Source organism: Leopardus geoffroyi, chromosome D3 (assembly GCF_018350155.1).
Source record: "Leopardus geoffroyi isolate Oge1 chromosome D3, O.geoffroyi_Oge1_pat1.0, whole genome shotgun sequence".
NCBI classification, from domain to species: domain Eukaryota; kingdom Metazoa; phylum Chordata; class Mammalia; order Carnivora; family Felidae; genus Leopardus; species Leopardus geoffroyi.
The window spans coordinates 11,293,237-11,318,787 of record NC_059339.1 but is presented as its reverse complement, the minus strand read 5'-3'; the positions used below and the strand labels follow the sequence as shown (position 1 = coordinate 11,318,787).

Genomic DNA, 25,551 nt, shown 5'->3' with positions numbered 1-25,551 from the left:
AAAGTGCCGGGCACGTCGGAGGTGCCACCAGTTTCACGGAGGAACAAACCAGACTTGGATTCTGGAGATGCGTCTCCTGGAGCTCCCGTCCCAGGGGCTGCCGTTCTTGGGTTTCTCTGCTTTGCGTTTCGGCTCCTGCTCGGAGGTAGCTCGGTCCCCGCCCCCAAGCGCTTCTGTCCTCGTTCCCGCATTAGTCCGGATGGGCTCTGCGCTGTGGCAACAACCCCGCGGCTCAGCGTGTGGTTTTCGGGCTTCTCCTTGGCGGGGGAAGAGACAGCCGCACGGCCACGCTCACGCTTCACAGGCCAGTCTGGACCTCATGGCTCCACCTGCCTGCGGGGGCTGGCAGGCGTGGGAGCCGTGGGTATTTGGAGAGCAGGTGACGGCTCTGCCATAGTAACTGTCCCCACCTCCCCCCACCCCCCCCAAGCACCTTCAGTAAATGTCCCTGGATCCCAGCCGTGGTCATTGGCGTAGCAGGGAGGGGGGTTCTCCCCCGCAAGGGGAACCTTGTTTCAAGGGAAATCATCCCCCAGAATCCCAGGGGGCAAACCACGCCCAGGGGGCACTTCCCTGGGTCCAGGTGGGGAGGGTGAAACAAGACAGAGCGTCCCTGTGGCAGGGCCACCTCTGTGGCTTGGCTCCTTGAAGGTAGGCGGGGCGGGCGTCTCATCTGGAAGACGGAGGAGAGCACACGCGCAGTTGTCCGTACTTGCCTGACGTGATGCCCGCATTCGTCGCCTCTTTGTGAGCGCTCACCGTGGGCCCAGCTGCCCGTGAAGTGCCCCAGACGTAGTATCTCAGTTAATCCTTAGCACAGCTCCGTGGAGCACCAGGCCGTTGTCCCCATTTTACAAAGGAGCAAGCCGAGGCTCCAGCTTGACCCTCCAGCCTGTGCTCGGCACCACCTACGCCTCCGGACTCCCGACGTCTCCCAGCTGGGGTCGGGACCACCCCACACATGGGGCGCCAACTCCCCACCGGGAGCGGGAAGCCCCGCACGTGATGGGGACGGAATTTCTGTTCTGCCAGGGGCTTGGGTGCAGCCGGAGAAACCGGGTCTGCTTTTAATTACCTCCCACTCGGCCCCAGGAGGGCCCAGAAACCTTTGACTGTTTTTGCCCAGCCCAGCGCGTGGCCACCCCCGGGGCCCAGGTCACCGCGGGCCTGCTGCCTCGGGAAAAGCTGTGGCCGCGCCCCCTCGTCTTGCAGATGGGACAAGGAGGGAAGCGAGGAAGGAGAGGCACAGCCCGGATTGGCACACGCAGCCCGTCTCCTGGCTGCTGCGAGGGAGCCGACAAAGCGTGTGGAGGGCTTTGTGCGTCGCCAGACACACGATAATTTACGTCTTCCCTCCTCGCGAACTCTGCAAAGGGTGGCTCCTCGACTCACCGTGGGGACCGTGGTCGTTGCATACGGGGCCTCCTTCCCTCCGGGGAAGGGGTTTTCTCTTTGCCCTGCACCCTCTGCCTGCGGCTCCTCGGTCGTCCCAGCCCCGAGGTCCTGTCTGGCCCTAACGGGCTGTCTTATCAGGGAGACGCCTCCCCACCCCACACACCCGGATGCTCCACGGCAGGACCCACACTCACGGTCCTCGCGGTCCCTGCCTCTCCTTCGCCCGCAGCCCCCTCCGGAACCCGCCCTCCGGAGCCCATGGCTCCGTGCCAGACCCCACACCGCGCATGGCCCGGGTTCGACACCCGTGGCTCTGAGCCTCTGGTGACCACCTGATTCTCCACCTCCCCTCCCCGTTCTCCGACCGAGCAGAGTTCTGCGTGGGTTCGTTCGGCCCCAAACAAACGGTCCCTCTCGCAAATCTCTTTTCTCCTCTCCCTGCATCCGGAAACTCGCCAGCCACCCCGAGCCTGAGTTGTTTTATTGTTGTTTTCTTTCGTAGACTTTTAAAAATAATATTTGCCCTAGCCAAGGCGAGCGCCTGTCCTCCCCCTCGGTGCTGGCAGGCTCAGCGGCATGAATCACTGTCCTCGCTCCCTGTCCCCTGTCCCCTGCCGTGCCCCCAGGACGGCCTCCAGCGCCTGCCATCGATTGGCCCGCGCTGTGGATTTGCCGCTCTCGCCTTCCTGCAGACATGTCTCGGCTGTCATCCCCTGTGGCCGCAGGCCTGGCTTTTTCCTGGAAGATCAGATGCTGAGGCTCCTCCGCTCTCGGAGGCACACCCCAGCCTCTGGAATGCCGAGCTCTTTAGAAGCTGCTATCTGTCGTCATCTCCTCGGCCTCTTCTGTGCTTCCTCCGTCGTTTGCCTGATGGCTTCCGGTGGCCGGCGGGCACGGCTAGAACCTGAGGAGTTCGTTCAAGGGCAGAAGTGGGCTGCTGTGCCCCCAGGGGCAGGGTGGCAGAGCCGGAAGTCAGGGAGCTCCACGGGCCTGGGCGCAAGCCCTCGGACAGACCTCCCCTCGCCCCGGGAGGACTGCCGCCCCGTGGGGTTGCTCTGAGCCGTGAAGGTGGCACATCCGGCCTGGCACCAGCCAGCACCGGCCCCCTCCCCGCCCTCTGGCTCTCGTGCCCAGTGGTGTCTACGATCTGGGTCACAAGAGTGGCCAGAAGCAGGGGCGCCCGGGCGGCTCCGCCGGTTAAGCACCTGACTCTTGACTTCAGCTCAGGTCGTGATCTCATGGTTCGTGGGATCGAGCCCCACGTCGGGTTCCCAACACGTGACAGGCCCGGACTGCTGCATCTTGCCAGGAAAGAATCGTCTTTTGGTGGGATTTCTTTGGCTAATTCAGGGGTTGGCAAAATAAGGCTCGTGTGGCACCAGGCCCCCCCCCCCCGCCCCTTTACCTTATTTGGGAAATCAAGTTTTATCGGCACACGGCTGCACCCGTTCATGTACACACTGCCTGTGACCCCTCGCTTTCTGCAGTGTCAGAGCTGAGGAGCTGCAAAGCCAAAAATATTTACTCAGCGGCTCTGGACAGAGAAAGCGTGCGGGGCCCCTGGTCTGATCCGTGCCTGTCACTCGTCACTTCTTGAGGCCTTTTAGGCGCCCGCCTCTATTAACCGCTTTGCCGTTCTCAGCTGCTCCGGGATGAGAAGTTAGATGAGCAAGTTTGTAAAGGAAAAAGTAAACAGGCTTTCAGCAGGCAAGGGGCAGGGGCAACGGCTTGCCCGCGAATGGCGGGCAGAAGCTTAGCGCGCGGGTGTCGTGGCGTCGTCAGTTCTGGGGGCCCCCTGTCTTCCTTCTGGGTCCTCGGGCTTCTAGGCGAGTGGGCAGATGCTGCATGGCCTGGACGGCACGCGGCCTGCTTTGCTCCGAGCCCCTGGCTCCCCGAGTCTCTGTCCTCGGCCCCTGAGTCGTGGCATTGGCTCCCATCCCATCGGTGTTCCCAGGAGGGCTCGCTGGACCCGGCCAGGGCCCCTGCCCCCGTCCCAGCCCTTTCTAGAGCTGCTGCCGGGACATCACGTGGACTCGCCTGGATGTAGACGTGTGCCATTTTGTGCTCCTCCAGGGAGGTCAGCAGAGGCGGGGCCCAGAGGCCGTGAGTGGGGCATATGTGTTGGTGCACCCCAAGTCCTGCAGGCTGTGAGGCTGCCCGTCTTCAGTCTCCCCAGAGGCCTTCCTGTCGCTCGCCACGTAGAGGGCGGCGTTGGTTACTGAGGACTGCTGTTCGGCGCAAAGAACCGGGGGGTTGGGCGGGGGACCGTCCCCGGGAGCCTTCTAACCCCCAGTGACTGTAACTCCCTTCTGCCCCGCGTGGCCACCTAAGATCTCTACACAACCCCGCGAGCACAGCGGATGTTCTCACATCTGTGGGATCCCTTCCCTTCACCTCCTCCTCCCTCTTCTCCACCTGCCATGCGTGTTCCCCAGTTAGGACCCGGGTCACTGGAGACTGGTGCCCTTAGTCTGAGGGGTTCGAACAGCCTAGGACTCATTTGGAAGAGAGCGTCAAGCTGATGGGAACCGACTAAAGATGACGGGGATTCGGGGTAGGTGCCGTCCTCCTTAAGGTCCCGAGCCCTGAAATGGATCCAAAGGAAAGGCAACTGTCAGGGCCCTTCCGGAGTGTGTGGCGACACGGCAGGGGCAGGAGCGGGCCCCCCGTCGGAGCCATCTGACCCGAGTGTGGGTAGCGGGTGCTCCGAGGTTGAGTGGCTATTTCTCGAGTCAGCCTTCCCAGCAGGTCTGGACGTGACCCGGCAGCAGGCGGCATGAGGGGCTGTGGGCCAGTGGGGACGGCGGCCCCCTGCTCGGCCCCCCAGGCCCACCTGAGACAGGGTCCCGCCGGCTGCTCTGTTTTGCCTGGGAGGTCACCCCAGCTTCTCCTGCCCCACTCAGCGTCAGAGGCTTCAGAGTTTGGTGGTATCTTGGGGCCCAGGGGGTCACCCCTTCATGGTCCTTGCCGGAGCAGCAACAGATTTGGGCAGAACGAAAGGCGTGGAGGGGTCCGCGGGTTTACCCACGGCAGGTGACTTCCGGGTTCGTCCCACCCGCTTTGATATTCCCCGGGGTTACCGTGGAGATACGGGGACTTGGCGGAGATACTAACAACGAGCAAGATACGCGGCGGGTCCGTTCTTCAACCAGAGTTAAGCCAACAAGAAGGAGGCTGGGCTTGTCTTTTTCTCCCTTTTTCATTTTTTTCCTTCCTCTTCTCCAGCATTTCCTGCACTGAGGATAATGACACCAAAGGGTGTTAAATTGGTTCTGAATGTCCACCTCTGGCTGGCCACATTCTTGTAACGATTTCATTAGCCTGAATTATCCACTTTATTTCCTTGTAATGGGATTAGCTGTACTTGAGGCAGCTGAAGACTAGAGAGGGAGAAAGTGGGGGAGAGCAGCCGCTGTGGATTCCATTAACTCACCCCGGCAGAGGCGTGGAACTGACCAGAACGTGCGCCCCAGGCCAGGGGTTGCGTCTTGCTCCTCTCCCTCCGAGCACGGGCTGATCCGGGGGACTCGCTCCGCCCGAGGGGACACGGGGGTGCCTGGGTCTGGCTGAGGGATGCCTCCCTGGGGACAGTTTCTTCCAATTATCTTATAAAACTGGTGGGTCATGTGGGGAAGACGGAGAATTGCTGCCTTTTTCGGGGCACCAAGAATCACAAGGTCCCATCTGGCTCTCCGCTAGAAACCCCTGGGGTCCGCCAGGAGGGGCCTGACTGGCCCAGCGGGCTCCTTCTAGCTCCAACCTGAAACGCCGTAGGGCTTGGAAGCCGTCCCTTGCTTGGCACGCCTGCGGGTCCTTTTTACGGTCAAGGGCGTTGCCGACACCAGCTTCCGTTTCTTCATTCCCGTTCTACGCCAGGAACCCTGGGTCCAGCAGCCTCGTAGGGCGGGATGATCACTTCTCAGGTGCCGGAGCTGAGCCTCAGAAAGGGGACGTCGGGTGTAGGGCTGGGATCTGAACCCACATCTGACTCCGTGCTTCTGTTCTTTCACTGATGCGGGAACTTGGCCCCTCGCCGTTGAAACCAGACCCCCTGCAGCAGCTCCCCACCGCTCAGAGCCCCTGGCGAGTTAGCGGCTTCACCCCCGTGTGAGTGCTCGGGCCTTCCATGGTTACTACCTGCCTTTCCATCTCCCAAATTACATTTCCCAGCTGCCTTCTGAGAGATGCTAATAGGTTTTCCTGTTGGCGGCCGGAGGGGTTCAGTTGCCAGATGAGTTTGAAAAATACCAGGTCTTCCCTCTCACTTCCAGATCCATCTTGCATGTACCTAGGACCTCCAAGGCACTGACAAGGTCTGCAGCAGAGAAGCTTGCGAAAGTCGCTTGAACCAGACAGCTCTCAAATTTATTTAATTCCAGGAGCCTTTTTTCCATAAAGTACCTATGACCATCTTTCAGGACTGGTTTGAAAAATCGTTCTTAAAAAGTTGCCTCTTACCTTAAAACTATTTTTATGACATTTTCTAAGGACTCTACTCAGGTGTAGCAGACAGTATTCAGCCTTCGTTTGCTTCTTAAATCCTTCAGCCATGCACAGATGGACCCCCTCTCTTGCAAGGCCACGGTTAAGAGCACAGGCTTTAGAATTTCATTAGGCCTAAGGTTGAGTCCTGGCTCTGCCATTGAATATATAGCCTTGTGAGTTTTCCCTCAAATCCCTTAAGCAGACTGAGCCTTAATTTCTCCATATGTAACATAGGTGCGTAACTCCTGCTTCACGGGTTGCCGAGGACGGCCTCCAGTTATCCGTGGAATAAACTCAACACCGCTGGGCCCGTTGTGTGCCTTCAAAAGGTGTGACCCCCCCCCCCCCAAAACATGGGCCTATGCCAGCCAGTTGGAGGAACAGGAGAAAAACATTAGAATTTCCATTTCTGCTTACTTTTTTTCTCATCCTTTCAAGTCTTCTAATATTTCAGTATTTAAAGACGTACATATGCAGTGGAACAGCGGTATATACACGTTTCCGAATCAAAAGCATACGAGTATCGGAGATGAATGCTCAACGCATCGCTCCGGGATTAGAGAGAGAAGAAAAAAAAAAAAAAGGAAACCACCGGCTTACAATCCTTGAGGAAGGAAGGAAGGGGCTGCGGCCGGTGGAGGCCAGAGCGCGTCTGGGCCGCTGCTCTTTTGCCACTCAGAGCCCAGCACACGTTCAGGAAGTCGTTGCTGAGCGAATGAAGGACCCGTAGCGCACGAAAGACAAGGCACGTTCAAATTCCTACCACGCCTCAAATCCGGGCGCGGGTCCTGGAGGGCGGTGACCTGTGCTCGGTCAGGGCAGGTGTGGCCACAGACTGTCGGTGCCTGGGGTCGATGCCGTAGAGCAAACCACCCCGGCAAGACCTTCTCTCCAGCTCAAGGAGCTTAGAATCCCACACGGGTCACGTTACGCGAACACAAGCCGGCAAGAGGGCCGCTGGGCCGCAGGGCGCCGGGAGGGACCCGGTCCTGGGTAACACGGAGGTGAGGCAGTTCTGTCACTTTGGAAGTAGACCACCCCTTCCCATCTCTTGGAACCAAATCGGGACCGGGACCCGGATGTGGCGGTGACGATTGGGCAAGCCCACAGGTGCGTCTGCTCATTTGATTTGGGGACACAGTGTCTCAAATATCTTGGCCTTGTCACCAGTATTTAAAAATCTCATTTCTCAGGGGCGCCTGGGGGGCTCAGTCGGTTGAGCGTCCGACTTTGGCTCAGGTCGTGATCTCGCGGTTCGTGGGTGCGAGCCCCGCGTCGGGCTCTGCGCCGAGAGCTCGGAGCCTGGATCCTGCTTCGGATTCTGTGTCTCCCTCTCTCTCTGTGCCCCTTCCTGCTCATGCTCTGTGTCTCTCTCTCTCAAAAATAAATAGAACATTAAAAAAAAAAAAAAAAAACCCTTTTTTAAAAATCTCATTTCTCAGAAGAATCTCGACTGTAGGCCTGTTTAGAGGAAAGAACAGATCTGCTGCTCCTGGGCCCACGTGTCCAGCTGGCCATCCAGACTGGGGCCGAGTGGCCCCTGCCCCCTCTAGTGGAGCAGTGGCCCTGAACCTAGGGCAGATCAGACTCCCCTCTCCTGTGCCCATGTGTCCTCTCTCTCTCTCTCTCCATCTTCCCTTCCTCTCCCCTCCCCTCCTCCCCATTCGTCAGTCCGGCCTGGAAACAGCTCAGCCAGGGTCACCCAGCTGGTGAGGGCAGAGCCAGGCCAGACCTTCCATTTCCCAGGGCCACATCCCCTCCTGGCAGGAGCCTCTCGAGAGAGTCCTCGGGCCCCAGCTCTGATTCAGAGATACCATTTAACTGCTCCTCCCCAGGATTCCTCGTCTGGAAAACGAGAGGGTCACGGTTGCCTGGAAAGGACCCCGTGAAAGGCTATTGAGAAAAGCTAAACGCTGTTCCCCGCGCCGCTTTTCTCACTTTCTCGGAAACCGGGCCATTTTTCAGCCTCCAAGAGGCAAAAATGAAAGGAAGGCTGGCTCCCGATGGTGAGCAGGTAACCTTTCCGCATCCGGCTCTCACCGTGATGAGTGGTGAGTAATTGGAAAAGTTCAGTCTAACAGCCACCCTTTAACAAGAGAGCGAGCGAGAACAAAAGAGGAAGAAGCTGCACGCCTCAGTCTGCGTCCGCTAAATGTCCCCGAGAGCCCGTGCCCCACGAGGCTCCAGGCCACAGCGTGTCTCCGCTCACCAGGCAGCCTTCGGGGGGGTGGGGGGGAGCGGCCGCCGCGAGCCTGCCTGCCTGTGCCCGCCCCTTGGCCGAGGCCGTCTGCACGGACCCGCGTCCGCCCTTACCCAGCAGGGCTCGCTTCTGAACCTCCCAGTCTAGGGACCCGTCCCCTCGTAACTACTTGAGTCGGCCCCGTCTGTATTTCCTGCTGTTTCTTCACCGCAATCGAAGGGGGGGATGTGGCTACCTGGGGAGGGGCGCTGGCCCCGGGGGCCAAACGCTCCTTGCAATAAGCTGTGGCTGTGGCCCGTGAAGACGCGTCCTGAGGACAGAAGGACTGAGTGTCCTGCCCCCACACGTGACCGCGTGGCCACAACAGCACAGGCACGGGGAGGATAGGGACCTGCGAGTCAGGGAGGGCCCACGGGTGCCGGGTGGGTGCCCGGATGGTGGGCGTGTGTGCGAGGCACGACCTCTGCCGTCTCGGAGCGTTCTTTCTGTTTCTAGAAGAGGGAGGTCAAGGACAAGGAAACAAGCCATTTCCTCGGTGCGCAGGTGGGACAGTGGCCGGCGAGGGGGGCGAGGGGGGGTGGGGAACATTCAGCGGAATGGCCTCTTTGGAAAGGTGGCATTTGAGCAGAAATCGAATGACGGGCAGGGGTTGATTGTGGGAACGTCTAGGGAAGGAGAGGTCCAGGTAACAAGAAGGGTGAGGTCAAAGGTCCTGAGGTAGGCTTGAGTTTGGTGGCTTCGGGAGCAGGAGGAAAGCCAGTGTTGTTGGATTAGCCTTCCTTTCCCCGTTTGTGAGGCTGGATCAGAGGCTTTGGTTTGGACGCCCCGGCTGGGGGGTTGGGGTGATGGGTCCTGTCCCGCAGCCTCACGGTACTGCAGACATCACCTAACGTGGACGGAGGGAGGGGTTTGCCTGGAGGTGGCCCGTCGGCCTGTCTCTCCTTGCCTCGGCAGGGCAGAGAGGGGCCCGCCGCCCGCCTGCCGGCTCTTCCCCGTCAGGCCAGCGTCCCCTGAGACCAAGGCTGGTGTCTGGCCCACTGTTGCCTCCCTCCGAGTACCCGGCACACAGGGGGCGTCTAGCTGGCTGTTGGTCCAGCAGACAGCACCCGTAAGCCCTGCGTGATCAAAGGCACGAGGGGACAGGCCGCCCACCTTGAGCCCAGCGCGGCTCATTGCCGCCTACGGGACCTGGGGCCAGACCCGTCGCCCCCTGTGGTACGCAACGACTGGCTGAGCGGCCTTGGAGAAATCACGTGACTTCTCTGAGCCCCATCTGCTCCGTTTGTCAAACGGGAGCAGCCGTGCCTCGCTCACGCGGCTGCCACATGCCGAGGGGCTCGTAGCCTGGAGTGCTGGGGGAACGGACGGATGTGCTGTGCGTGCACTGTGCGTGTTGGAAAAGGGGCTCTATTTGAAAGCCTTTTTTTCTTTTTTCCTTTTTTGCCAAGAGATTGAGCCCTTCCTTCTTCCCTCCAGAAGGAAGAGAAGGAAGCTTCGGGCGTATTCTTATCGCAAACCGCCCCTTCGTCCTGTTGCGACCACACTGTTGTCTGACTCTGCGTCCCTCGGGTGACGGCTGATTCTTTTTTTCCCGTCAGCAGTGCACTGAGCGCAGGTGGAAGAGAAGTCATGCCAACAAAGTTCCCCACGTGACTCAGCACTTCTGCTGGGGTTGCCGGTTCCTCCGGCAGAGCTAAATAGGGAGGCGGAAAGGACGCACATCCTGGGAACAGAGGGGCCTGGGCTCTTTGTCAAGGTGTGCCCGACCCCCACTTGGTGTCAGCGTGCAGGCCAGAGGGTCGGGCTGCCTCCCAGCCCCCTCATTAAGCCCCGGAACCCAGGCACCAGAGCAGCTGTACGGCTGTCAAGTTGTGCATCTCTGGAGGGTTCTGTCTGCCTCCCCCTCACCTTTCTTTTCTCACTCCTTCCTCCTGATCCCATCGCTTCAAACAAGGAGGGAGCGGTCGATTCATCCGTTTTCAGTAGCACAGGCAGAGGGCCCCAGCAGTCGCCGGCCAGGGCTGTGGTCCGGCCGTGGGGTGTGCAGCGTGTGCAGAGGGAGGACGTCCCCACGTGCACACACGCACACACACACGCACACACACGCACACATATTGTGCCTGCGTTCGGGCCTGTGTGCTGACATGATTTGCATGCCCAGACCTGTTTACGAGGGCCGGGCGTAATTGGCTCGCCTCGCTCAACACCTCGCGCCCCCCTCCCACCCCTTCCTCCCCTCCCCCCTCCTCCCACCCCTACCCGCCTGGGAAGAAATTAGAAACGTGACAACAAACTCCGGTTGTGGCAAACCCACCGACCGATCTGCCAGCAGTCGTTCGCTCTGGGTGCGGCAGAGGGGGGTGGGGCCGCCGCGTGGGGGAGTAATTGGTGAACCCAAGGTGAATGAAATAATTGGAAAAGTGAGGTGCGAGTTTGTTATGAAGTGTGAGCGGGTGGGGGAGGGAAGGAGGGCCGTGTTTAAAAGCCCGGTATGTCCTCTGTATTCACAGCTTCTGATACAGTAATTGCTATTTTGTGGTTTCTATTATCTACACAGTGGGGAGCGTGCGCGTCTCCTTCCCCGAGCGGCAGGGTCTGGGCTGGGGGGAGTTCCTGGGTGCCCTGTGATTCTCCTCCCTCTCTGGTCCCTGGCGGCCCTGCCCGGCCTCCCCCAGGCAGCGGCCTCTGCTCCCAGGAGACGGGGATGGGGGGGGGGGGGGGGGCGGAGTGTGCAGAACTCCCTTCAAAAGCCACTCTTAAAAATGGCTCCGTGGACCTTCCTGTCAGATAAGAACCTTAATAATGGCTGGTATTTATATATCGCTTATCTCCAAGGAGCTAAAGGTACTTCATCGATTTCCCCCCCCCCCAACCTTTTTTTTTTTTTTTTTTCTTTTTAATTCTCTTTCGATATAGCTGCGAGATCATTAGCATCAGCCTTATATTATCCTGCGCGGTGATACAAGCAGCCAGGACCATCCACCTTCCCCAGCATTGTCCTCCGGCCGGAGGAGCGGCAGCCATGAGACAGCGCCCGCCCGGCCGTGGGACGTGGACAGGTCGCTGGGCCTCCTGGCCGCTGGTTTTCTCACCTGGGGAAACAGAAACTGTATTCAAAATTTTTCTTTTAATGTTTATTTATTTTTGAGAGACAGAGAGAGACGGAGCGTGAGCGGGGAAGGGGCAGAGAGGGAGGGAGACACGGGATCCGAAGCGGGCTCCAGGCTCCGAGCTGTCGGCACAGAGCCCGAGGCGGGGCTCGAACCCACGAACTGCGAGATCATGACCCGAGCCGCAGTCGGACGCTCAACTGAGCCACCCAGGCGCCCCTGGAGTCTGTCCGTAAAAAGCCGAGCACCTCACAGGCATTCGGGCATTGGCGCCTGGGGCCTCGGCAGCAACAACCGTGTCTTGAAGCCTTGCCTGTTCATCTCAGGGCTTCCCGGACCTCGGGGAGTTCCTTCTAAGATGGAACCCTAATCTTGCAGCTGCCCCTTCAGCCTCAGCTCTCTCTGGTGCCGTTCTCAGAAGGGAGGGAGAAACCCGTTCACATAACCATTTCCCTGAGCCCTGGAAAGGACTAGGGATTTCCGAAAGGACCAGGGCCTTTGGACACCGTATTTCACGTGTGCAGACAGGGGCTGTGACCTCCCCAAGGCCCCCCCTTGGATCTCTGCACGTGGTCCCTCGTGGATCCAAGGGCACCCCTCTGCCGTGCACCCCGCCCCCCCACCCCGCACCAAGCTCTCAGTGCCACGTCCTCCCGGCCCCGTAAGCACACCGCCTTCCGCCTCTCCTCATCAGCTTTTCTCTCCACCTTTTAATTATTTTCCTTGCCTTTCTCCAGACCCTCAGCTGCTTGCCATGCACAGAACGTCCTCAGCTTGCAGTGCGCGGCAGAGGGAAGAATTAACCTCAGCCGTTTGCCTCTCCCCCTCCCTCTCTCACGCACACGCTCACATGGGCCAACTCGCCAGAAATCAGGGCTACGGGGAGACCTGGGCAGAGGCCACGGGGACCATCGAGGGACAGGATGGTAATCCGTGGGGGCAGAGGCAGGAGGCTGGCACATGGCGTGAGTGGGAGGGACTGGGACTCAGTCGCCCTCTCTAGCCCTGGGGTCTCGGGTGAGTCACCGGATCCACGGGAGTCCGAGCAAGCCCTTCCCAGCCACCCCCTTCCAGCTCTACGCCAGACGGGGGGGCCAGACCTCCGAAAGAGGACCCCCCTCCCCCCGCGCCCCGCCACTCCTGAAAGTGGACGGCCCCCGTCCAGACAGTTGAAGGAAAACCGAACGCTGTGCAGTGCAAAGAGAGCTCCGGCTTAACATCAGACCCGCCCGGGTTCGCATCCTAACCCTGCCACCTGGTAACAGGAGCTGCTGCCTCCCTGAGCTCAGTCTCCCCATCTGTAAAATGGAGGTGGGGAGACTAATTCACCTCGGTGCTGTTCGTACGTACCCCGTGGTCTGTTTTCACGCAGTCCTCGGCACGTCCCCGTGTGTGTCGGCGGCTAGGTACGGGTGGTCGTGTCTGCGGTCCGGGGCTCCTGTGTTCTTGCTTGTTCATCCCAGTGAGCCAGGCCCTGGGCTCCTCGCTGCGGAGCCCCTGATAAGCAAGATAGATGTGGCTTCTGCTGTTGCAGAGCTGAGCTCCACCCAGCCTCAGGGGGAGGCAGAGGGCACCCTGGTGTCCACACCAGTGCCCTGGTTGAGAGGCACGGCGAGCCCGCCACGGCCGGCAGGAGCCTGGAGCCTGGGGCAGGGAGGAGGGAGGACCCCCACACCCATCGGGGGTCCGCACCCTTGTCGGTACGGCACCCCGCACGGCCTGGGCACACGGGTGCTCACCGAGGCCTTCTCTTACCAGTCTGACTGCTGTCGCGGTCTGGTCCTCGTGCCCTTCAGGCACACCCTCCCTGCAGCACCCCCCCCCCCCCCCACCGCCGTGTCCCTCTGAAGCACCCGGAGCCAAAGGACCATTTACCCAACGAGCCTGCGAGAAAACTCGGCCATCCCCCCGCCCGCCCACCCGCCCTGGCCGAGGCCCTGGGGCTCCCGCGGAGGAGGAGAGGCCGCGTCTGTCTGTCATGGGCTGTGTCGGCCTTTAGGTGGCACAATAAAGCAGGGTTTGCAGGCTGGACTCCTCAGCCCTCCCACCTCACCTTCCTGCTTGTCCCCACCTGCCCAGCCCCTGGGCCCCAGCCCTGCCGCCTGAAGGAGCCAGAGAGCCTCAGCCGGGCGGGCAGACCGACAGGGCCCCACCGCCTGCCCCCTCCAGCCCCTCCCCTCCCCGGGAGGCTGGCCCTCTCCCCAGCCTGGGGGGAGCCGCGGGGGGAGCCGCGGGCAGACGTGCAGATTCATTTTGAGGATTCATAATGCCGCATTTACCCACCATCCTGCCTTCGGAAATTGGGCCGGCCGATGCCTGGTCATGCTGGCAGGGCCGCGGGTTAACGCCTCGGATTTAGCTTATATCATTTCACGAGGGCTTACGGCCTTTCCTGTGTTTTTCACCCAATCGGTCTTTGGCCCTGAAGCATCCTGGGCCGTTGAGCCCGCGTGTGTGTGTGCCCGGGCGCCCGCAAGTGTGTGGAGATTTCCAAATACAATAACAGCTCTTCAGACGCCGCGCACATTAAATATTTATTGGCAGCGATTTGTGCATATATATTTGATAAACGGACGTGAGGGTGGGGTTGGGGCTGGGAAGTGAGACAGGAGGGCCAGGCAGGCCTGATCCTTTTGTCCGGGAATCTCTCAAACGCTTATCTGGGAGGAGAGGCCGGTTCCGGGGCTGGGGTGAGGGAGGGCAGGGGATGGTCCGAGCTGTGTTTACCTGTTTGATCCCTGACTGGGCGGGGGGGGGGGGGGGGGGGGGGGGGGGGGCGAGATTTTCTTCCCTAGAGCTTTGCCTGATTTTGGCTTAGCAGATCTCAAAACTAAAGCTCGGAGGTAGGGGAGGTGGGGTTTCGAGAGAGTCGCGGCGCCTGGTTCCCGCGGGCCGGGAGAAGAGGCTCATCCTGCTTGCTCAACGCAAGCTTGCTGTGTGCTCGGCTCAGCCGTGCAGGCGGATTCAGGTCGGGAGACCCTCCTCCCGCGTCCGGATCGCGGGCCCTGGCCCTGCCTGCGTGGGGCTGCGTTCCCCCAGCCCACACACGCCTCCTGCCAGATCCTCAGCCCCACAGGCGAAGGGAGGCCGAGGGTGCCAGCCTGTCAGAGGAACTGGAAATTCTCCATCCGTGTCTCCAACCCCGTCATCCCTCCCTGCCCAGCGGGAAGGCCGGGATCGGAAAGGAGAAGGCCAGGCACGCCCCGAGCGCGAGCCGGCCGGTGGGGGAGGCGACACCAGTTTACGGTGCGTGTGCGTGCGCGCACGGGTGCACCTGCGAGCACTTGTCTTTTCTAACCAGAGGGGATGAGTGTGTAAGCTGGTCCTGCCCTCACGCACACACCCCAGCCCCTTTGTGGGCCCCGGTTCTTAGCTCTCCTGTGCTTTGCCCTCTGTCTCTAGCACCTTCGGGGAGCTGAAGACCGTCCGCTTGCCGAAGAAGATGAGCGGGACAGGCTCGCACCGAGGCTTCGGCTTCGTGGACTTCCTCACGAAGCAGGATGCAAAGGTGAGGCAGTGCCCCCCCCCCGCCCCACTCTCCCACCTGCCTTCCGGGCTCCTTGTAGAAGCAGCGAAACGCCTTAACGGATGTGGGCATGTCCCTGCCCCGTGGGGTTTTCCTGGTCTTTCCCTGACCCCACCAATCTGTGCAACTCCCTGGGAAGGCAAGACCCTGGGTTTTGTTTGGAGGAGGGGGCAGACCTGTGTCCCCCTCCCTCCTTCCCTCCCTCCCTCGCCCGCTCACGTGACAGAAGCAGGAACCTGGGATACAAAGTGGGGGGAGCGAGCGGGTTTCCCAGGCCTACCCAGGTCAGCCAGAGCTCCCGTCTGTGAGCGCCCCCCGAAGGCAGGGTCCGGGGGGGTGGCCCTGGGAGAGGAGGCTCCCACGGGGACACGTGTCTTGTCCTCATCTTCCCGCTTGTGGCCGGGGCCTGCCGGTTGGGCTGCTTACAGGCAAGGTCTGCCCGGGCAGGGGCTGCTGTGCAGAGGCACAGGTACAGAATTCTCCAGAATTCTCCTAGGAGGCAGAACGCCTCTCGTTTCTGAAGCAAGGTGGCCTGTCGCGATCTGAGCCGGGCGCAGCGCGGCCGGGGTGGGTGCCGGGCCCAGCCCGGCAGCAGATGTGGGAGCGCAGAGGCTGTGTGGTCGGGGGTCTGGCTGTGTTCACGGCCACTGAATCCCCAGGGCTCCCTCACGACCCTGCGCGTTTCTCCCTCTGTCGGCCTCCCCTCTTGTCAAGGGTCCGGGGGGAAGCGACGGGCGGGCCTCACCCACACTGGGACCCCCTCTGCTTCTCACGAGACCTCCCTGGGAAAAGCAGAGTTATTTGTTAGAATCACACCCGTCGGCCTTTAGCGAGCTGCCATTGCCAGAGGTCCAGTGGGCGGAGCCGGAGGTGACATCTCGGGGACACAGCTGCGGCCTTTGTGGGCCCTGGGAACACGCACAGGCACGGAGGGCCCTCCTGGGACCTCAGGGAGCCTCGCCAGCCACCTTTGTCTCAGCGTCTTGAACTCAAGTGCCTGTTTTGTCCACACGTGGCTGCGTTTGTCCGGACATCTGCTCTCCTTTCTTCTCGGCTGGCAGCCTTTCCCTTGCCTCCTGTCCGCGGCGTCACCCCCTGCGTGCGGCACGCGGGCACCTCTGGGGGGCGGGGGGGGGGGGGACCCGCATGCGCTCAGAGGGGAGCCACGAGGGGAGCCGTCCAGAGCACCTTCCTGCCGGCAGCTGGGCTCCTCTAGCCCTGCCCCGTGCCTCAGTTTCCTCATCTGACGGTGCGCATGAAACCCTGGCCCATAGGCTGGAGACAAGTGAGTTATTTCTTCCCCCTTCCCACCAGCCCTGCTCCGTCGAGAGCCGGGGTGCCTTCACCCCAGACAGAGGGAAGGGAAGTGCAGGGCAGTGTTTCCTCCCCAACCTGCCTAACCCTAACCCTGCTGGGGGGCCTCGGGGGGCTGGGCGGTGAGGGTACAGAGCTCTGGTCGCCTGTTTGCTCTCAGGGTTCCCGCGTGAGATTGTGACCAGGGAAGAAAGAGCAGGGGGTTCACCCCTCACCCCCAAGAGAGGCCTCTGATGAGGGGGCTCATTGGTGGAGCACAGACTCTGAAGCCAGACGGCCTGAGTCGGGACCCTGGCACTGCCCCTGTCTGCCGAGGGACCTCGGGCAAGCGACTGACTCACGTTCTGCGTGTTTCAGCTTCCGCGACGTTTACGAGACGGCGAGAGGATTTTCCTCCCCAAGCTGTCGTGAGGTTTGGGTGGGGGCGATGTCCTCGGAGTGGCGCTGGCCCGGGAGGAGGAGGGTGGCGGTGGTGACAAGGGAGATGCTCTCAGAAGGAGGAGGGGTGGGACGGAGCCGAGAGAAAAGGCGTCGGAGCCCCCCAGCTGGAGGGCGTGTCCCTTGCACACGGCGGCCTCTCTCCAGGGCTGGGGCTGATGTCACAACCCATGTGGCTCCTGGGGCTGGAGGCTCAGACCCGGCGTAGGCTCCCAGCCTCCAGCATCAATGGCCGCGTTGCCGGGACGCGGTCGGTGGCAGTTTCGTTCCCGGGGATCGCCGGGGCAGGAGGGGCGCCTCAGGTAGATGGGGCGGCGCTCGACCCCAGAGCCGGGCCGCAGACGTGACTTCCGAAGGCCGGCACGGCTCCCGGGGAGCCACGGAGGTGGCTCCTCTCCCTCCGTCCCTTCCCCGCCTTCCGCTCTGGCCTCCAGGAGGAGAAAGGGTGGCCGAGGACAGCAGGGACTCAGCCCGCGGCCCCTCCGGGTTGGCCCCTCTGCCCCTCGCCTCCCACAGGCGGCGGCTGGGCTCCTGCGTCCCCGCCGCAGCCCTTCCTCTGGGCGCATGAGGACCGGGGCCCCGCGTGCCCGCCAGCATGCAAGCCGGCCCTCCACACGGCGTGGACCCAGCAGGACGTTGCTCTTTTTGCGTCCCGGGGAAGCCGTGCCTCCCTGTCCTTCTCCGTGTCTGTCTGGAGAACCTCATTGTCTTCCCAGTGGCACGGCCAGCGCCCACCACTGACCCAGGGGGCCGCGCGCACTGCACGTCGATGAACGCGGTTCTGACTGCTGCACGCGTTGAGCCGGCTCGGGGGGGGGTGGGGGCATGAGTCTGAAGACGGGGTGCAAGGCCACGCGGAGACGCCCAGGAGAGCACCCCGAGACCTTTACTCCCACAGAAGGAATTGGTGGGAGTGCCGGGGGGACCCCCCTCACCCCCATCCGTCTGGCGGGCTCCCCCTAAGTGGCCGTCCTCTTTCAGAAGCACTCGGGGAAGGAGGAGTCCTCCTCCTTCAGAAGCCTTTCCGGAGCTTGACTGGTCCCTGCCTGACCCACCTGCACCCCTCGCGAGGGGGTTCACTCCCACTGCCCGGCAGGACACCCTCCTTGGGGATGGAAGGCGTCACTCTTGGCATCGGCCACGCGGGAACCTGGCATCAGAGCCTCTCCTGGGGGCCCCGGGCCGTGCTCAGATGGGAGGAAAGGAGGAGGGGAGGGGACGGTGAAATGGGGGGGTTGGTACCAGGGGAGAAGGGAGAAGGGAGAGGGTAACAGCTGGGCGTTCCGTGTTGAGTCTGGGAAGCAGTGGAGAAACTGATAGTCTCTGGCCGGGGGCCGGGACCAGTGCTCCTTCCCCGGCATCAGCCAGTCCCCTTCACCAGCTGGCCGAGGTGAGAATTAGCCCCGGTCCGCCCCTCGAGGCAGCCCCTCAGCAGCCTGCCCATCTGCGCCGTCCCTGCACCCTGCACCCTGAGTCCTCCGACCTTCCTCCATGACACTGCCTTCCACCCCGCCCGTGCATCATCAGGGACTTTGTCACCCGTCAGGCCCCTCTGGGGCAAGCGCACACCCCCAAACCGTGAAGAGAATCCTAGCACGAGGCTCCGCAGAGGCTGTCGTGGCAGAGCTCAGGGTAACCAGGCAACTGATGACAATAGTCAGAGGCCCCTGCGACCGACCGCACCGGCTTTTGTACGTGATATATACACCACACGCGCACTGTCTCGTCCCAACCTGCAGCAGCCCCGGGAATCGGGCAGGAGATTTGCATGAGTCCCTCCCGGTCTCTGCACAGCCACCAAGCTGTCTGTGCAGCCGCTGCAGAGCCCCGTGGACCGATCCCCGCAAAGCCTGGCGCTGGCCCCCGGGGCCAAGGCGCTAAGCTGGAGGAGACCCGTCTACCCTCATCACGGCCTCGGTGAGCTGGCACGTTCCCCCTTCCTAGGTCGTTTGTCAGCCCTCGGAGTCCTAGGCCCTCTGAAAGTGCCCGTGTTCCCTAAAACTCCGGGGGTGGTGAGGCGATGTCTTCCAAAGAACCTACTCCCTCGAGGTGGAGGGGGGCAGGACAGAGGCTGACGAGGGAAGAGTGGAAGTCAAGGACGCAAGCCATCCCAAATGCAGTGGTCTTCCCCGGGCGGCCTGGGTCTGCAGTTATGTGCACGGCTGTCTGCCTGTCTCAGGTGCCCCCGTGGCTCTCTGGGCCCTGATGTTTCCAGAAGGGCAGCATCTTGGCGGTGATCAAAACCGTCAACTTCTAGAAGCCTGTCTTTGGCTGCTGGGCGTTTGCGTTTGTCATGTCTTGTCCTCCCAGGACTCTAGGAGGTGAGTGGTAGGTGGCATTGGACACGTGGGGAAACAGGCTCAGAGCGGTGACGTCGGTCAGCCGGGGTCATGCAGCCGGAACCGGGCAGAGCTGGGTAACTCTGCGTGCTGACCGGCTGCCACAGCCCGTGCGTCCAGGGCGCTCCCCGCCTTGTCTGCTCGTTCGCTTGAGCTGAGTGCCGGCCCCTCCTGTCCTCAGCATGCCCGCCACTGCCCACCCCAGCACCCAGGGGAGAGGACGACTCACCGATTAGAGCCATTTCAGGGGGAGGGGCCGGAGCATCTCTTGGGGGCGCGCCCAGAAGAGTGAGCGCCCCGGCATCGGGCCCATGAGCGCACGAGTCCAGCCCTCCCAAGCCCGAAGCAGCCTGGCCCCAGAGAGGCCACCGGTAGCCACCGGGCTTCTGTTTAGCAGCTGCCCCCACCTCCCGCTTTGCCCAGAGCAGGCTGGTCCTGCAGGAGGAAAGGAAGGCCAGCCTGGAAGAGAAGGGATGGGAAGGATAGACTCTCAGCCCGGAAACCGGAATATTAATTTTTTTCCCCATGCAGGCGCCTTTAATTTCCCCTCCCCGAGCCCGCCGCGCTTTTGTACTTTTGCAGTTGTGGCTGTTTTTATTTGCCGCCGCTGCTGTTGTTTTAAAAGGTCTATTTTCACGTGGAATGTTATCCAATTAGCAGAGCAATGTGTTGGCTTAAATAAACACTTGGGGGGAGCCGGCAGTAGGGAGACGTGATGGCGGCTGGCGTTGGCAGGCAGAGCTGTTCTCACCGTGGTAAACAGCCGCAGCTTTAATTGTGGGGTCGCACCGGTTAATGCGTCCCTTCCCGGTTCCCGCTTCTGCACGGTGCTCGGCGGGGGGGGGGGGGGGGGGGGGGGGGGGGTGTGACATGGACACGGGCCCGGGCCCGGCCCCGCCCGTGCTGTCGCCTTGAGAGCTCTGCCGAAATCAGACCCGTGGCGGAGAGAGGGGGACCGTGAGGGGGCCAGACGGAGCCTCTCAAGGCGGGGATGCCTCCTTGCCCGGCACCCGGCGGGGCCAACACAGGGCCGGGCCATCTTGCCTGCCCTGTAAACGGTGACCGCTGTCAAATCATCACTGGCGTGAGCTCAACACGCACTTGCTTCGAGGGTAAGAAGGGAGTCGGGCAGTTTCCGTGGGGCCCGTGGGAGCACAGCAGGGTCCGCAGGGGCCAGCGCCCCCTGGGAGCGAGGAGGCCGCGAACACTGAGAAGGGGCGTCACGTGCCGTCCCCGAAGCCCAGGTGACTCGTCTGTCCCCGTATCGGAAATGATACTGGCCCTGGAGGCAAGTGTGGAGATCAGGGCTAGGCCCAGGCTGTGGCACACAGCGCCAGAGAAGGGGCGACCGCCGGGTGTGCTCGGGCCCCGTGGGCGGGGCTGCTGCGGTCTGAAGCCTGGCAGAGGTTGCTCGTCTCCAGAAACGTTAGGGAGCCGGGCTTTGGTCCCCGCCTTTCTGTTCGGGCACGCGTGCTACGTGCACATACTCACGCGCACGCAGGTTCTTTCCTGCGTTTTGTTAGCAAGGTTTTCCTAGTTCCCATCGTTGGGGCCCAGGATTGGGGGGGGGGGGGTGCGGAAAGTATATTTGAATCCTGAGCCTTGCATTTCAAGGCTGGGATTCAGGCTCAGCCAACACATTTGTGGGCTGAGAAGCCGGGGGGGTGGGGGCAAGCCACACTCTCCTCAGACTAGCAGGCGTGCATCCTTCGTCATCACCAGGGCATAAGCAGTGCCATGCGGTGCCCCTCGGCTCAGCCTGTCCCTCCCTCCGGGCCTCTGCCCACACGAGAAGGCCTAGGGTGCTAGCGTCCTCACGTCAGATTCACCAGGCGCTCGGAACACATTACCAGGGAAAGGTGACGAGCCCGGCTGAGTGGGACACCTTTCTCCCCTCCAGGAGCTCCTCTGGTGGCTTCACTGCCGATGGCAACAGCAGGTGCGAGGACCCAGGCCCTTCCCGTGCCCCGGGCGCTGGGGTCGGTGAATGGTTGCTGTCCTACTTAATCCTCTCGGCAGCCGCGGGAGGTCCAAGTGCCCCCATTTTGCAGCTGGCAGAGTAGAGACCCAAAGAAGTTCCTCGTCCGGTCACAAAGCCAGAAAGCGGCAGGGCCCCACTTGGAGCCCAGGGCCGTTACCATGCCACGCCGCCCCCTCGCCTTACCGTTTCTGACCATCGGCGGCCTGGTGGCATTGGTTCTTTCCCGGTGGCTCTTTCGCCCCTCTAGAGGGCAGAGGTGGTGCCTCACCTCTGGGTCCCCTCGCGTAGCGTTGGTTCCTGGCGGGTCCTCCGGGGACTGTCGACTAGAATTGGGAGGAGCTGAGTGGATGAAGGCAGGAAAGGAAGGAGACACATCTATTTGTCTGAGAGATGGAGGCACAACCACCCGGAACTGGGTTCCTGGGTGTTTCTCTTAGAAACTCGACCTCAGCTCCATGGTATCTTAACTGGAAATGGCCCGAGGTGCTGGGGGAGGGGCCCACGGCCGATCACCCAGTACTCCTCCCGGGGCCCGGCTGCCACCCCACTCCTCCCCCGTGGAGGCCCGAAGCAGCTGGCACGACCTTGCTTCTGGGATTGTGGGAGCCGTAAGGCAGGGACGGGACGGTTCTGTGCCTCAGAGCACAGGACGCTGCACCGAGAGACAGCGAACATCCCGGCGCGGCAGGCCCTCCTCCCAGAAGCACAGCCCCCGGTTTTCAGCCGTCTCGACCGACGGGAGGAGCCTGGCCCCCACCAGCCCCAGCCAGGGCCCCGGGCCTCCGTTCCCTCCGCTCAGTCCCGTGCCCCCGGGCACACGTGGTCGTTCTTGGCTGGCTCAGGTCACGATTACTCCAGGCATTGGGGGCACAGATGGCCTGGCGCAGGCTGGCATTGTCCGCGCTCAGGTGGATCTGACGCCTGCTGCAGCCCTCCCCCCTCTGCGAGACACGGGCAGGAGGGGCCGACGAGTGCCTGGACTTACGAAGACAGGAGTCCCGTCCTCAGCCCGGCCCGGGAGCCACCGCCCTTGGGACGGCGGCTCCACCAAGGGCATCGCGTGGACTTTTGTTGCCGCGAAGAGGAGTTGTGTCTCCAGGGAGAGCTGCAGAAAGGTCAGGCCAGCGCCACGCTGGCAGCCTTCCAGCGTCTTCCCTGTTCTGGAAAGATGGCTGCCAGGCCTGGTCACGGTCACTCCCCGCTCCGCCCTTGCAGATTTCCTCCCCAGGGGGACGCAGAAGAGGCGGTGGAGGCTAGGGCTCTCGGGGGCCACAGTTGGTGGCTCGGGTCAGAGATCAGAGGGGGGTGATTCTGGGACAGCCGAGCCAGGGACCAGATGACGGCGGGAGCCAGCCCGCACCCCAGCCCGCACCCCAGCCGGCCCTGCCCGAGCTCTCCTCAGTGGGCCTCAACTCTCGGAGCAGGGCCAGGCCCTGAGACCTGCTGTCTGGAGCGCGAAGCCCGTCTGCCCTGGGTCGAGGCAGAGGCACTTCGGGCAGCCCCCCGGGTCGGCAGACACCCCACCCCGATGGCCTAGGAGAGATTTGTGGAGGAATAAGTAGGGCTGGGGGACCGGTGAGAGGGGAGGGGCCGCCGGCAGGAGCTGTAGTCCTGGCAGGACGGGGCAGGGGAACGGCACCCCCACCCGCTTCCTCCCTCCCTCCAGGACTCCGGGCATCACCTACGCGGAAGCCAGAGGGCGAGAGCCCGAGTTACGCGGTCCGTGGGAGTGGCCTGCAAAAGCACGGAGAGAGGGGGCCGATAGGGGAGTAGGAGTGGCCAGCCCTGTTGCCACAGAGAGGATGGCAGGAAGTGGCTCCGGAGGGCAGAGGCCCCCCCTTCTATGGCATTCTGCTCCCGGACAAGTGAACGCACCCTTAGAGTTGCACGGTGAGCCGAGCGGGTGATCTGCGGTCTCCCGGGTCCTGGTGGCTTGGGCACCTGCTCCCGTCCCCCAGGGCCCCAGTGTCATACACGTCGGGAGCAGGCCTTCCCCTCCCCGTTGCCAGACCCAAGAGCGTGTCCGCACCAGGTCTCGTCCTGACCGCAAGGCGGGCCGTCCCGTGCATGTGGCAGCTGGGGACGACACACTCCTCGCTCCTGCTTCTTCGTGGTCTGTATCGTAGGGACGTGGAGGGACCACGGCGGGTTATTTAAGCCAGCCCGCCGTCTCTAGCCAGGACCAACTTGAATACGGCTCTGTGAATACAGCAGCCCCCCCCCTCACCCCCCATCCACGGTTTCCCTTTCCGTGGTTCATTACCCACGATCAACCGTGGCCCGGAAGCAGATGGCCCTCCTCCTCGGGCCGCGTGGCCTCACGCCGCATCACACGCCTGATTTAGAAGTTAAACTTTACCACAGGTGTGTGCGTGCAGGAAAAGTACAGCGTAGATGGGGTTCGGTACCGTCTGTGGGTTCGGGCACCCACTGGGGTCCTAGAACGTATCCCCTGCGGAGAAGGGGGAGCTACTCGATCTCCTGAGCACACTTTGCCCCGAGCACTGTACTAGGGGCAGCAGGGAGAGAGGCCTTCCCTCTAAGGTTCAAGGCTGAGCCGCGGAGGCCGGCACACGTTAACGGGGCAGGTGCCGCAATGGAAGCCGCGTGTGCAGGGCGTGGGGAGGGTGCCCGGTGGCAGTCTGTGTGAGGCGAGCGGGGCCTGGGCTGGGCCGCCACCGAGGCGGCTGTGATGAGGGAGCTCTTCCGAGGCCAGGGCGGGTGTTGTTACAAAGGCCCAGGGATGGAGTGCACGGAGTCTGAAAGGAAAAAACAAGAAGGCGGTTGGCGCGCACGCAGACCTCGGCCCGTGCCTCTGTGTTCCTTTCGTTGAAACGGGAGAGTAATGTTCGTTCTGATGAGTAGGTTGTGGTCATGGGCTCCGACCATGAGCCCAGGCGGTCATGGGCTCTAACCCAGGGGATCCATAATCCTTGGGACGAAGGCGGCCCTTTCCTCCCAAGGGAAGGAAACAGGCAGCAGAAAGAAGTAACTCCCCGCTTCCTCCCGAGACACCCTCACCGCACTGACCCCTGGGCGCCCCAGGATGGACAAGGCCCTGAGGTTCAGAACCACAGCCGAGGTTCAGAACTCTCACGGGGAAGGCAGCGTGGGTCTCAGGAGGCACACAGGCCAGGGAGGAAGCTGCTGGCAGGCCCAGGCCAGAGAGGCCAGGGCCGCAGTTCCCTTCTGCTGTGCCTGGAACCTTCCGCGTTCCTCCGCGCCTTCCCCTGCGCTCACCTGAAGGCCCCGTGAGGCCCGGACTGACTGTCCAAGGCCGATCTTAGCCTCGAGTCACTGTCACCACCGACGCAGCGGGCACTGAGGAAAGCGGCCTGGTCTCCTATTGACCAGAAGGGACTGGAACTCGGGAGGGTGGTCCTGCTGTTTTGGGGGAACCACCCACTGCACTCCCGACGCCAAACGCACACGAGCTTTTGTGTCCCGCTGGATGTTATTCCTGCTCTTTGGTGGCCTCAGGGGAACCGAGGGCAGCCTTAATAGGAACGACAGCCCACGGTGGTGTTGTAAGTGCTAGACTTCACAGTCCACGGACTCCTATCCGTTCTTTGCTGCCGCCTCTCGAGGAAATGCGTCCCAGAGACGTTAAGCGGCCTGCCCCAGCTCACACAGCTCGCTCGTAAGTGGCGCGGCAGGGATTTGAACCAAAGTCGCCCGGGCCCAGAGCCCCCCATCTCAGTGGCTGTGCCACCTCCCCTCCTGCCGTCAGGAGCCCTTCTAAAGAGGAGATGGGCATTTGGAAGGGTTGATGTCGGATGGAGGCCAGGAGAGGGAGTTCTTAGCAACTCCTGTGGCGAGTGGAGACCTCTCCGGGCTCTGTGTGGCACAGGAACGGGGCTCCAGGGGCAGGAAGGAAACTCCAGGCTGATGGCCACACGGAGGGAGGGAGGCCGGGGTCAGGGCCTCTCGCCTGGGCCCGCCTCCCGGGCTCTGCTCCCCTGTCCTCGCCGCGGCTCCCGGCTTCCACCAGATGCTGCCTCGTGGCCGCTCCCTCCCGCCCGTGTCCCCGGGACCGCAGCTCCTCAGGGACCCCGGCGCCGGGCCGGAGTACCCGCCACACCAGACTCCCGACTGACTCCTCTCCCCCGTCTTCAAACCCCCGGCTCCCCCAGTCAGGCTGTTTCTCTGCCGCGCCAGCTGAGCACGCGTGTGTTTTAAAGCTCTGAATGGGCCATTTCGGCTCGGAGTCCAGATGCATTTTTATATCCGCCTGGAAAAAAACGCAGAGGCTCCGCTGGCAGTCAGAAAGAGTTTTTTTAAATTAAAGTGAAAAAAAAGGGGGGGGGAGGAAAAGTTGCCTGCACCTGGCCCTTCTCGGAAAGGCGGATCTGAGAACAAAGTGTTTTTTTGCTTAATCCAGCCACGTGTCTCGTTTTAAAAAGATGCGTGTCCCATCCGCCTCCCGCTCCTCAAAGTGGGTCGTGCGGGGGTGATCAGCTGTGTGCCACCCACGGGCTTGCTGCGTGGTAATCCCACACATCCCCCCCCCCCGCCCCGTTGTCCAGATGAGGAGACCGAGGCTATCGTGGGGCACTCGGCTCACCCGAGGTCCCCGCGGCTGCCGTCGCAAAGTACCGCGGAAACACAACCGACCGAAATTTCTCGGCTCCCAATTCTCAAGGCCAGGAGTCCCCAGACTCGAGGGGCCAAGAGTGTTTGGTCCCTCTTGAGGGAGGTCTGTTCCCCACCGCTCTCCCCTGGCTTCCGGCGACAGCGGCATTCGGCGGTCTCTGTCCCCGCGG

General features: G+C 62.2%; 1 protein-coding gene and 1 long non-coding RNA gene across 5 annotated transcripts in view; one reads left to right on the top strand and one right to left on the bottom strand.

Annotated features, from left to right (window-relative positions):
- Positions 1–25,551, top strand: part of RBM19 (RNA binding motif protein 19) — a 154,796-nt gene that overhangs the window by 82,324 nt on the left and 46,921 nt on the right. For 3 of the 4 annotated variants that reach the window (XM_045459499.1, XM_045459500.1, XM_045459501.1), the window contains exon 22: positions 14,593–14,698. In XM_045459499.1, coding sequence (XP_045315455.1) covers positions 14,593–14,698 — 106 coding nt within the window. Of the gene's footprint in view, positions 1–10,996; positions 13,722–14,592; positions 14,699–25,551 lie in introns of those variants that run through there. The other variant, XM_045459502.1, reaches the window with a different exon arrangement.
- LOC123588470 lies at positions 1,862–12,637 on the bottom strand. Its single transcript, XR_006707858.1, has 2 exons — positions 12,541–12,637; positions 1,862–2,299 (listed from the first exon to the last, which is right to left on the bottom strand). It is a non-coding gene; the product is annotated as an uncharacterized LOC123588470 (long non-coding RNA).